This window comes from Alosa sapidissima, chromosome 4 (genome assembly GCF_018492685.1).
Source record: "Alosa sapidissima isolate fAloSap1 chromosome 4, fAloSap1.pri, whole genome shotgun sequence".
Lineage (NCBI taxonomy): Eukaryota > Metazoa > Chordata > Actinopteri > Clupeiformes > Clupeidae > Alosa > Alosa sapidissima.
Genome location: NC_055960.1, coordinates 19,587,048 through 19,600,650, shown reverse-complemented (window position 1 = coordinate 19,600,650; position 13,603 = coordinate 19,587,048). Strand labels below are relative to the sequence as shown.

Below are 13,603 nucleotides of genomic sequence, written 5' to 3'. Positions count from 1 at the left end.
AGTTAAGATGTTTAGAGGACGACAACAATGATTTACAACCATGAATGCTTAAAGTCTAGTGAGTGAAGACATCCAGGATATCAAAGGATATTAAACGCTTAAACAGCAACCCTGTCTCACAGGAGGGGTATACTACTAAACAAAATATGTGGTATGTTCAGCCTAAAGCCCGAGGTGTTTATTGTCACATTTGACAAGCCAGGGCAAAAGTTCATGGCAATTGTCTTGTTGCTTGTCATTTTGTTTATGGTTTAAAGTGAATAATTGACCATTTTTACACAACATTCAAATTTAGAAGTTCAAGAGAAAAAAGTCCACCAGGAATGTTCACTTCTGTGAAATTTGATCACACTTCAGGTTTTATGTTCAACAAACCACTAATCAACCTTCATAGAAAGAGAAAGATGCATGATTTTTCACATTTTAGAAACCTCAACGTTCCCTTCTTCCTTCTCAATCAGGATAAGTATATCTGTCCATCCAGAAATGTGTCATTTCAATGGTTGTTTACTAGGCACTGTCCTGCTAGACACAATGAATGGACATAATCACGTACTCTTATAGCATTGGGGAGTGGAAATGTCAGCTATGTTAGTGCTACATGTAGGTCATAATTGCTCAGCATCAGAAATTCTTACCCTCAAACAATCCACAACAAAATGACAAAACATAAACAGTAGGCTCCAGGAAGCAATTTGGTGAGTTGAATGTTTGTTATTTCTACAAAAATAAACGTTTTCATTCATTCATATGTAAAACAATTAACAGTTTCTATCTAAAACTGGTAATTATGTACATCTTTAGTCTTTGATCTGTGTGCAGTTTTGATTTTGTAGTGAGATGAATTTCATGTCCCGTGACACAGCAGAACGAGCCCTGTCATCGGCAGCTTGCCATGTTTCTCTTGTTCCCTTCTTCTCATCATCATCCCTCCCTGGCCTCTCCTTGTGCCATAATAACTCTGGTGGCAGTGCCACACCTCCGCCTGCCACACCTCCGCCTCAGTGGTTCACACCATTCACGTCTGCATTCTCTACCTTTGTGTTCTTCTCCACGTCACCTGTAAAAAAAACACACACACATTGAGCCAGGGATTGAGATCTTAAAAGAGGCTCTTAAATGTGGCCTATTAAAATCTAAACACACCTTAAAATTATGTTGTTATGTTGGTTACCTTTTACCATACACAGAAATAAATCAGCTTTGGATCACAGATAGAGACAAATCACTGGCCTTCTGCCAGTTCAACCATTGAACTTGAAAATGAAGGCAGGCATCTTCTCACAAAGATAAATAGCTACAGTATACTTTCTAATTTACAATCATTTTTCTAATGAATTTTACTAATGTATTGATTTGTATCTATTTCCAATAAATTATTCCAAACTAGCTACATCTGTGGGTGCTTCCAGACTGTAAACACATATTCATTCTGGTGTTGTCCTCCAAAATAAATGTCCTGTTCTCTGTCTGTACCCTAGCTCTGGTTACGTAAAAACTCATGCTCCAATATGTCTCTGCACTCACATTAGACATCAATTTTGCTTTGAAGCCCCGTCAAGTCTTTCCCTTGACATCATCTTATTGTGACTCCTAGAGTGAGTGTCCTAGAGTTTGGTGGGGTACCTGTCGACTGGGCACTGTAAATCCGCCAGCAGTACAGGAGCAAGAGATATGAGCTAAGGCCCAGGATGCTGAAGATGACTCCACACACCATGAAGCTGTAACTCCCCTGACTGTGCATCACCTGCAGAGGGAAGAGGACAGAAATCAGCACCAATGGTAAGTCAGGCGATGACTACATGTACTGTCTGACTATGGCAAAGGCTTTATACACTGAGTACAGAAGTGCTCAGTAGTTACTTACAGATCCCACAAGCAGCTGGAGAAACATCTCACCCATGCTGGCACTGGTAACTAGCAAAGTGGTGGCACAACCTTTACAGGAGAACAATACAAATAAGAGACCTTTCTCAATTGCTCCTCTATGATAATATTACAGTAAACCAAAGCAGGCTAAATAAACCTCATAAATGCCGAGAGACCCTGTCTTGATTGATCAGTGAAAAAGAAAATTGTGGCAGTGTCCTATTGTGATACCCTGTGGAATTAACTGACTTGGTAGGCAAACATGCAGCTACTACTAGGACTAATACAATACAAGTCCAGCTGCCATCTCTAACTGTGTTCTTAAAATCACAATGGTCATTTCTGTGATGGTGACATACTCGGAGGCTATACCTCTGTAGTTGAGAATGTCAACACTTTCCGAGGCTATACCTCTGTTAGATGTCAACACTTTCCGAAGCTATACCTCTGTAGTTGAGCATGTCAACACTTTCCGAGGCTATACCTCTGTAGTTGAGCATGTCAACACTTTCCAAGGCTATACCTCTGTAGTTGAGCATGTCAACACTTTCCAAGGCTATACCTCTGTAGTTCAGCATGTCCTCAGTGAAAGCCAGCATGCTGGGATAGACACTGCTGATGAAAAGGCCTAGTACCAGGGTGCCTATAAACAGGAACGCAGGGCTGGTGTACAGCATGAGAAGCATCAATAAGGTGCACATGATTCCTATCTGCAGGGAAGACATGATGGAGAGAGGGAGCAAGAGAGAGCAGAAAGATGGAAAGAAAGAGAGAGAGAGAGTGAGAGAATGTGCAGAGGAAAACAAGAGAGGAGGAAAAAGATGTCATAACAATAGAAGCCCATGCATCTTTCAGGCATCTCAGAGAGGGATAGGCACCTCTGGAATGTGAGAGGATAGCGTGTTCTATGATATCACTGATGCGTCTGAAGTGACACTCCTCCACAACAAAAAATGGTGTGTCAGTGCTGAGCGATGCTGCTGGACCTGAAGAGCCGTGCCCGCCACGGTGATGTGCTACAACGTGCCAGCTGCCAACCGAGCATGACACCGTGGCACAATGGTGCCCATTAAGACTCAGACACACCTACATCAAACATGCCATATAACGCAACAGGATGGGGATGTTTGTTTTTGATTATTTACTTTTGTTTGTAGAAGTTGGGTGCTTTTTACTGTGCACTGTGCAGTCAGTTTGTGTACACTGAGGACCTACCTGGTTGACGGTGAGTTGGCGACTGGCCGGAAAGCGGTATGACAGGGGTATGGCTGCCAGTCGGCCAGCTGTGATGGCTGCCCAAAAGACACTGGTCAGATAACCAGCCGTTTTATGAGGCAGAGACATGGGTTCAGCCACAGCATACGAGTACACAAACCCCTCATAGGCACCCTAATGGAAACATAATCAATATTGATTCATTTCTTAATTAGCATTAATACAAATGCATTAAATAGAAATGCAACAATGTTAAATGTCTTAATGTCTTCAACACACTTAAAACATATTGAAGGTGCATGAAGCTTTGTTTGATGAAGCTTAGTCAGTCTCAGTTAAAGGTGCCATGTGTAAAAATTGAGGTATTAGCATGCTAAATTACTAGCCACAGCCCGACAGGTGTCATAATACCAGTTTCTGCCATGGGAGGCGGTATGCAGGCAACATAACCGCCAGCCAAACTGCAATACACGAATAACTCGCACGGCTTGTGGGAGTACTTGAACCAAAGAGTATACACCTGTCGGGCTGTGGCTAGTAATTTAGCATGCTAATTCAGGTTGATATCTCTGCAGCACTATACCTTGTCATTTTTTTAATTACATCATCACCCTTATTTCTTCTCATTCTTTTGATGCGTGTAGCTCATTTTTTTGGATATTTTTACCTCAATTCTTACACATGGCACCTTTAAAGGTTGTATCAGCGATTTCAGGCCAAAAAAAGGCCTAAACATAAATGAACACATTCATCTAATCTTTCCTAACGAAGGCTCTGTAGGCAGCCTAGGGTCCGAGATCTGTACACAAAAACAACTGCTACCAACAAGGGTTGGCAACCCACTCAAAGGCAAAATAAAGTGTTTCAGCCAATAACTGACGAGATGCACGTTTAGGAGAGATTAAATTGCACGGGAGGGAGGGGGAGGGAGTAGAGAGCTAGTTTTCTGTTTTGTTTGAACATCAACCGAAGTGACGTATTCCCGCTATTGCTGATACAACCTTTAAACAACCTTGTAGGAAGTTGCCCTCTTGCTGTGTACACTGAAAACATATAACAGAATATCTGTATAAAGTATAAGGAAAAAGGTGTAAGGTTTCCATCCAACTTTGAATGTGACCTTATGTGGAAATGTTTGAGATAAGCATTATATCCTCTAAGTTGAATGAGAAATGTATTTGCTAGAGGGGGGAGGACTAACGCTCACTATAGATTAGAATAATAGTTAAATGTGATTAAAAATATTAGGAACAGGTTTAATCACATTAGATAAATTGAAGGTTTTGAACTCTAAGCTGTTCTCAACTACCCCCTTGATTTTCACATTTTTTATTCACATAAGCCAGCGAATGAGCACACCGATTCACATTTACTTTATCCCCACTGTCATGAATGATCTTAAAATGCAAATGATTTGGATGTAAATTCAGCAAATGACTGCAAGGTTTAAAATAGATACCAAATTGTACTGGACCCTGCACTGTTGATCAAATGCCTGTGATGTACAATTGAGTGAGGTAACCCACATGGATGAATGTCTGTAACACAGGGTTATCACTATTCAACTATTATGCCATTTTCGGCAAATAGCTTTTAAGGTGTTATCTGTAAAATGTGATCAACAGTAAGAAGCCTATACTCATAAAAGTTTCAGCAGTTTGTGACACAAAAACAATCTAATATTGAAGCTTCTATTAGTACCGGTAATATGTTTGCAGTCTCTTACCACAATGCCATCTGAAAAGAACAGCACCATCCCTGCCAGGACATGGATGCCGACAAACCCCAGCGGCTGTCCAGTTAGGTCTCCATAACGACAGCAGCTAAACAGGCTGGAGTTATCTGCATTAGAAATTCTATGATTACATTACTGAACTTGTTTGCAGGCATTTTGTCTCAAATACACAAGGATACCATTCATCAGATTATTCACTCACTCAACACACACACACACACACACACACACACACACACACACACACACACACACACCTCCCAGAAGCAGCCAATGGTTCAGAAGAAGTCCGATTGTATGGTTAAAGCTTATCACAATTTCTGACTTTTCCCAGTCCTATTTTACAGTGACCCAGTCATGCTAATCCTTATGTTTCAGCGCAGCGAGATAACAGAACTGTGGGCTGAGCCATTACCTAAGCTGCTCTGGGATGGGGTGGTTGTTAAGGCGGAAGAGCCCTGGGCCCTCATGGCCAACTCGTCTCTCTCCAGCAGACGAGTTCTAGCCCCGGAACCGCAGGCTATCAGTCTCTCTCTGTACATGAGCACAAACACAGCTATCGGAACAGGCAGCTGGAAGGGAGAGGCAAATGGAGGGAGTGTGAGTGATCAGCTTTGTAACGGTAGAACTAGGCTAAAGATAAGTGTGTGTTCTTTGGAATACAAAACATTTATGTTTGTGGTTTTCAACTTTGTTCTAGCACACATTTTTGATGGATATTTTATGAACAGAAAAAAAATGTATTTTGTTTCCAAGATAAAGCATGATAAAGCACAAACTGCACAGATGATAGGCTGATATATGACACCATAGTGGAATGTGTTGTGTTTACTTTAGTGTTAGTTGAAAAGAAGAAGGAATGTCCACACAATGGAGTAGTGTGTCCAATTGAATATTGGGAGTTACCCCAGTGTGTGCAGACATTCATTATTTTTTAATCTTAAAGGAAATTATGGGAATTTACGGGAATTAACTGGGAGTTTTTTGTAATTCCTACTGTTTCATATACAGACATTAACATTTTGTTTCGTAATAAGTAATATGATTTGTTTGTTCGTATTTTCGTTTAGCTTAGCATACAAAGATAGCTAACATGCTAGCGGGAATCCCATTCTCTGCCTATGGTTTACTAGCGTGCTAAGCTAGCGACACTGAAACCACTGAACTGCCCAAGATACACCACGCCACTCAACAACAAAATCCAATTGGTTGGAACATTGACTGACAATCAGTTTGTTCTGTTAGAATCCCAGAAAATGGTAAAACAAATAATGACACAACATACCACCCCAACCCAACCTTATAGATTATGTAAATTATATATAAATTGTCAAGCTTAATCAGACAGATTAATCGTCCCATTACAGTTTATGCAAAATGACGTACACCCATTTGAATGAGGACAAAAGTGAAGACAAGCCCATAACTGGGTAACTCTGTTTGCAAACTTCCCCCAGTTTCACACCAGTTATTCCCACATGAGATGACATTTTCACTGGGAATTGATTTTCCCCATGCACATGAACGCATCATAGGTTTCCTTTATGTCTAGTAGCCTATGCTGATTGCTGTGTGCATGGGATTGACGCCTGTGCAGGGTAGAAATTTGACTAAAATTGCATTAAATCAGGTTGTTTTAACTAATATTATGCTGCAAGATGGGGTTTTGTCCATTACATTTAAGTTCCCTGTTATAGACTAACTTGCCATATTAAAAATTCCCAGTTTATTCCCATTAATTCCCGTTAATTTCCGTATATTCCCGTTAATTCCCATGGAAAGTTTCCAACTTTGAAAATTCCCGGCAACCCTAACTAGGAATAAGACTTGCATAGCCTTGTTTGACTATGCAAACCTCAACAGAATCATCATCCTTATCATTAGCAATACTACACAGCTGCTTCATGGGTTCAAGCCAACAGAGAATTGCTGAATTGTTATTCAAATGATGCTACTGCCAAGCCAGTAGTGCAAAGACTGATCATATGACACTGGGTCAAATAACATCCACTACTGATTCTGACCAATTGCTCTCTGAACCCAAGCCTTGTCCTTATATTATTGAGGAAAACAAAATGCATGGGTCTCACATTGATCAGTGCCATTATCCAGAAAGCATAGGAGACATTGGTGACCACCTCCCCCTCAGTGTGAAATGGGAACTGGGACATGTGAGTACGGATGCCGTTCAGTGTGTTCCTCATGTGGCGCATTGTGTTGTTGGTTTTGATGTTGATTGTGCCATTGAACAGCATACAGGGTGTCTCAGACAAGAACGGGTCAGCAATCAGAGGACTCAGCAATGCCCCCAGTCCAACAAAGAAGTGGAGTATCTGCAGGACGATCCAAGGACAGATCACAATTGCTCTATTGACTGGGTCTTTATCAAGCTGGCTGTATGTTATGATACAAAATTATAATTCATCCTTTGACAAAACAAATACTAAGACTGCCCTAGGGTATGTTATCAGCAACTGCATTGGCAGCCCTTTCTAGTTGGATGAACCACTCTTGAAACAAACTCTTGAAGAGAAAGGTATCTGTTATGTTCTATACTGAGACTCATTAAAGAGGAGTGGATTCCTATGTTGGCTAAGTCATTTCTAAGCAAAACAACATCACATCACTGAAACAGTCTCCTTGCAGAACTTAAAAGTCATTCACTTTTTCTTTTTTTATCAGCAAGCTTTGAAAAATCTCATAATTACTATACCCAAGGGTTTTAACACTTTAAAGCTAGTCTCTAATCATGGGAAACTAGCCACAGAAAGGACAGGGGGAGGCGAGAGGAGGACCTGCTGACCTGAAGGAATATGGTGGAGTCTTTCTGGTAAAGCTTAACCAGCTGAAAGTTGGCTATGGTGTCGATGATACCCATGGCCATTCCGGCCACTGCCATGGCGACAGCCAGTGCCAGCACCCTGTGACAGAGGGGAATCATGGCGAAGACCACCGAGATGACCAGGGTGCACACAGCCAGTGCTGACAACGAGCATCTCAGTCTGCAATCCAAGAATAAAGGAGCATAAAGAGGGGTCCACTCTCCCAAAGACAAAATGGGTGTACAACTAAACAAGCCACTACTGGTATCACTCAAATAGCAATGCTGAATATCAATGCTCAATACTGGATATCAAAAGAGATAGCAGATAAGCTTTGACATTGTCTTGACCTGTACTCTGCACAATGACAAATAATTATGACCGCCGCGCAGCGAAGCGGCAGTCATATAGGTTTAGTCAGATTTTTTTTTTTTTTTTCTTTTTCGCATGCCCAAATTTCCGTCAATGATTCCCGGGACACTGAAAGACCGGGGTACACGAAACTTGGTGGGCATGTAACCCCACATGGATAGCATGGAACCATCGTTTTTCGTTTTGATCTGTAGCCCCCCCGCTGGACTGGAAAGGAGGGTAGGGCAGACACAGTTTTCTGTGAATATCTCAAAAACCGTAGGGTTTAGGAGGACCATTTTTTTTTTGTATGTTGAGCTCAAGGGGCCATGTCAACCCATTCCATAACCACTCATTTCATGTATAGCGCCACCTAGTTAAACACAAAAAAGTAAAAATGAGGTGTTGTAATTGAAGGTATCTGTGACCTAACATAGTCAAAACTGCACGAAATTGGAAGTGTATGATCATTATGACACCCTCTGTATGCACGCCAAGTTTTGTGGAATTCCGTTCATGGGGGGCCACACAATAAATGAATTTATGTTACTATACACCAACTGGCCTGTAGGTGGCCGGAGACAGTTTTCTGTAAATATCTCGAGAACCGTAGGGCCTAGGAGGTCCATCTTTTTTATGTATGTTGGTCTTAAGGGGGTATGTCAACCCATTCCATTACCACTTATTTCATGTATAGCGCCACCTAGTTAAAAATTAAAAAGCAAAAAATGTGGTGTTTTCATCACAATATCTCTGGCTGAAAAGGTCAAAACTGCACGAAAAGTGTAGGATCATTATGACACCCTCCGAATGCATGCCAAGTTTTGTGTACTTTCGTTCATGGGGGGCCTTACAATAAAATAATTTATGTGTACATTTAGTGACGTACACCAACAAGGATTCCCGGGACACTGAAAGACCGGGGTACACGAAATTTGGTGGGCATGTACCCCCACATGGATAGCATGGAACCGTCATTTTTCGTTTTGATCTGTAGCCCCCCCGCTGGACTGGACCCCCCGAAAGGAGGGTAGGGCAGACACAGTTCTCTGTGAATATCTTGAGAACTGTAGGGCCTAGGATGACCATTTTTTTCCGTATGTTTGCCTCCAGGGGTCATGTTAACCCATTCCATGTGCACACATGTGCATAAACAGATACACACGCACACACATACATTTACAGTAATCATACGTATGACACATACTCACACAGTAGACATATGTACGCATGCACATGCACAAACACACATACGCAGGCAAACACACAAGCACGCACATACACACACACACACACACCCACACACATAAACATAAATTTGTACACGCACACATGCACACAATTCAAGAATTTTTCCCGTCATCTACTCCCTGAATTTTTGGTTATTGATACCCGGGACACCGAACCACCGGGGTACATGAAATTTGGTGGGTATGTAGCCCCACTAGACTTTTACGGAAAAATTTCATTTAGTCCCCGGGGACCACCACCAGCCAGACTAGCCATGGACCTCAGTTAAACAATGCAAGGGAACATGAATCAGCCTATATTTGCACTAACAATAACGGACAAAAGCTCTTCAACTTTGGCCCGTTAAAATGTGTATGAACAGTCTAGCGACGCATTTCATTCATCAAGGCCCATTTGGACATGTCAGTTATTTGCACCACTGGTTAGATGTAAAACAGCATTTCGTTTCAGACTAGGCTACTGTTACTTAATTTGTGCATTAACAATAACGTTTCAGACTACTGTTACTTAATTTGTGCATTGACAATAAAGTATTACATGAACTAAAGATGACTAAAATCTTATGTAGAAGAAGAAACATTCACAAAAAATCCATCCATCCAAAAATGACCTTTGTTTTTGATAGCTGTTGAAAACGGCATGGAACTGACAGAGATGTTTTTGTTTATAAATACATAATAAATAAATATATAAATAAATAACATTATGCTGATACCTTTTGCTTTTCCCAAATACAATGTAGCCTACAGGTGTAAGTGACCTTTCATCAATCCAGTTGCAATGGATGAACTGTGATGAACTGCCCTACTTGTGATTGTTTAGAGATTGTAAAGGTTTTATAACAATGCTACATCTTCTTTGGCTATTCTACAATCTATTCACCTTTTCAGCACCAGTAGGCTACTTTCTGTGCAGCCGCACACACACACTCAGGCATGCCAAACAAGCATACACAAAAGTTTCAAGAGTGGGGGATGGAGTAAAATATGGAGACAAATTGAAGTGTGATTTATTTTCGCGGAACGGATGTACAGGACTGAGCGGCGGTCATATTTTGTACCGCTATGCGGTACATCTAGTTAAAGTTAAATCTACAGTCTAATCACATCGCATTCCATATCAGAGAGTTTGTGGAGTACTGTCAGTCATGGGCAGTATTTCAATTATATTGTATTTAAAATACGTATTTAATTACTTTAGCGTATTTTGTAATTTGTATTTTGCAGGATTGGAAAACCTCAAATGTAGTTTGTAACAAAATACTTTGAGGGATTGTATTTGAGTATTTCAACTACTTAAATACTTCTCAAATAAGCCAAAATGTCATCACTCAATTAAATACTACCCGCCATAACCATGACAATAGGCAATGCTTATCATAAAGCCAAAGGCCAGAATCTTGGTGAATCTGGTTTTAAGAATTGGCTGGGTGCCTGGAGATATCCTTTGGGCAATTCCCTATATTCAACTGTAAAGTTGACCTAAACATTTCATTACCTTTTTGGAAGAAAAGCATTAAATGTTTACCCATTTTCCATTTTTCTTACTGTGGTATGCCACATTGTGACCAACTTAAAAGTGTAAGATCCAACTTTCTTCTATTACGATCCCCTCTGAACATGTGTAAAGTTGAAAAAAAATGAAAAGAAAAGTCAATTGTGGGAGCCAAAATGGTCAACTTTATCACCCTTCTGTAAGGACAACATGGGGTGTAAACCGAATTTGTTTGTTTATGTCAATTTTTGTCACCCTGTAGACAACTTAAAGCCCCTTAGAACCCTTTAGAACATGTCAGGAAGTTGAAAGAAATTAAAAAAGTAACTAGGAGCTTCAGTTGTCAGGTGTGTTATGTGCTACAAGACTAAAATTTGAAAACGATAAGATACTGAGGGAGAATATTAGGACCACGGCCTTTGACCCCACCTTGAGTATCTAATAGCTGAGTATCTCTTACTACAGGACAGTATTAAAACTTGGATTTGACATGAGGATTTATGTAAAGAGTAACATCCGCTGTGGTGTCCTGATATGCAGAAATAATGGAGGAGACGGAGACAAAGACCTCCCGGAGTGGAATTCTCTCCCAAGTTAATTAATTCCGTATATTGGGACACCTTATAGGTTGTTATTCTGTTTATCCCCCATGTTGCCAGTAGGCATGCACTTATAGCACAAGAAGGGACATGTAGTTCAGTTTAAAAAGAGGCCGACCTGTTCAATTTTTTGTACTTCTTTAATTGGTTATGGAAAATGATGGTGCGTAGTTTGCTTTGTTACAGTTGATTCCACTGTTGCGAAGCCTGCTTGTCAGTTCAATCATTGTTTACATTGATATGGGATGGTGATTACATTTTTTACCAGATCTACTTCATAGGTGCCCCAATGTACAGAATTTATAGCCCCCTGCCAGCCAATCAAAAATAGTATTTCTTGTCTCTTGGGGATACATTGTCAATAATATTCCTTGTTAGTATACCATGATTATTGTGTGGGAATTTTTGTATTTCCAAATTACTAATTACTTAATTTTAATTAAATACATTTTTCACATCAGTATTTTGTATTTTATTTTGTTACATTTCATGAGCCAGTATTTGTAATTTGTAACAAAATAGTTTTTGATGTATTTGTGGCCACCTCTGAGTACTGTGAATACCATTTCAGTGACTCCCTGTGTGACATTACATGGAATGTATGCATCAGCATACACAAGTAATATTGGCAACCATGCATCATAGATATGAAACAACCAGATATTTCTAGTCTGATAGATTTTCCTTAGAAAATGTATCATGAAATATCAGGTTAGCCCCAAAACAACCTGCTCTACTCTTGTGAATGCCCTTGTTGAGACCTCTAGTATGAACTACCTCATTCTTTATCAGAGGGGTTGTTGATTTGAGTCCTAAATAAGCAGGTAGAGCAAACAGAAAACGACACGTTTGGAAAAGAAATTTGAAATATCAGTATGTCTACAGATAGCAATAGGTTGGAAAAGGACACAGTGAAAGAGAGATACAGTTTACTTTTACAGTCATGGCCACAAAATATTTAACTGTTGACATTCATCAATAAAAGATGGACAAAATCACACAAGCCTAGAAAAGGATATAAGCTTAGGACAGGTAAGATCAATGGTATATTTGAGTAACCGTAACAGAGAAAATTAGAGGAATGTATCTTGTTAAGGAAGGTTTTCTACCATTACCTAATAGCTCTGGGCTCTGCAAAGGGTCCGGGCAATTTGGATGACACAGAATTGAACTGAATTTGTTGTAGTAGTACAATATCTTTGAGATTAAAAGTGGATAAATTATTCTAGTATTCCAGATAAAACTAATTAGGCTCCAAATAGGTGATGCTAAGTCTGTGAGATATGAATGCCCCTCTCAGGGGGGGAAACATCTTCATGTCTGAGAAGGCTCCAGGCAGACAGGCAGTCTCTGATTGAAGAGCTTGTGTCTATTAATGAGCACTTGACCTCCTGATAAGTGAACCAACACATTTGGATTTTAACTGTAAACACGAGTGCTAAATAGATAAAAAGAACTTCAATAGGACAAAAATTAGCACGAAGACACTATATTTTTCATCCAAGAGCGCAAGAACCGTGAAGAGATGAAGTAGGCCTCTACGTGTTTTTCAAGTCCCGACATGATATCTAGACCTCAGAAACCTCACTGACGATTCAGCTGAATCAGGGGAGTAGTTAATTTAGGGTAGACTTCCAATGTCACCTGAAACTTACTGTAAGTAGCCTATCTGCCGCAAACTGACAGTCAGCTAAAGCCAATTACCATCAAGGCGCTTGCGCACCCATCTCTCCTTGAAAAGTATGAGATTATGATGCTCGTATTGTCACATTCGCTGACACACATCTGTAGCCTACTCACGATTTATTGAAGAAGCCACCGATTGAGCTGCCAACAAAGAGGAATAACTGCTGAGCAAAGAAGACCCAGGTAATCTCCTGTAGGCTTGAATGCGTTTGACAGCGCAGGTCCAGGATGGTCGGACCTAGAAATGCCACGCATAACCCAAAGCTGAAGAACGCACTCCAGTAAGTTAGAGTGTATTGCCAGTTGTTTTTGAACAGACTCCATACCCGTGAGTCCATAAACTGCATTGTTGTAAAACTTTGTTTTAAAATTCAAACGCGTTTCCGGTCATTCGATTTTCATGGTTTTGGCGGTGAGGCTGGGCAATACGCGTTTACATCGACTCAGTTACAGTAGGCTTGCCTCGAGATGGAAATCTTAAGTTTCCATAGGCTACACAAGAAATGCGCTACTATTGGCAGTTTAGGTGATGGGTAGATGGGCCCTCCCATTCCCTTTCCCTGGTGACGTTTATTTTGTAT

The 13,603-nt window shown here is 40.5% G+C and overlaps 1 protein-coding gene across 2 annotated transcripts; it reads right to left on the bottom strand.

Annotated features, from left to right (window-relative positions):
- Positions 1-181: 181 nt before the first annotated feature.
- Positions 182-13,503, bottom strand: mfsd4aa (major facilitator superfamily domain containing 4Aa). Of its 2 annotated transcripts, XM_042089582.1 has the most exons (10): positions 13,137-13,503; positions 7,623-7,821; positions 6,910-7,152; positions 5,235-5,391; positions 4,811-4,926; positions 3,085-3,258; positions 2,432-2,579; positions 1,868-1,938; positions 1,627-1,747; positions 182-1,060 (listed from the first exon to the last, which is right to left on the bottom strand). In XM_042089582.1, the coding sequence occupies exons 1-10, from the start codon at positions 13,367-13,369 to the stop codon at positions 1,002-1,004; spliced, it is 1,521 nt and encodes a 506-aa protein (XP_041945516.1). In that variant the 5' UTR covers positions 13,370-13,503; the 3' UTR covers positions 182-1,001. The 2 variants fall into 2 exon arrangements, with proteins under 2 accessions (XP_041945516.1, XP_041945517.1); XM_042089583.1 differs by lacking the exon at positions 6,910-7,152.
- Between the last annotated feature and the right edge of the window lie 100 nt (positions 13,504-13,603).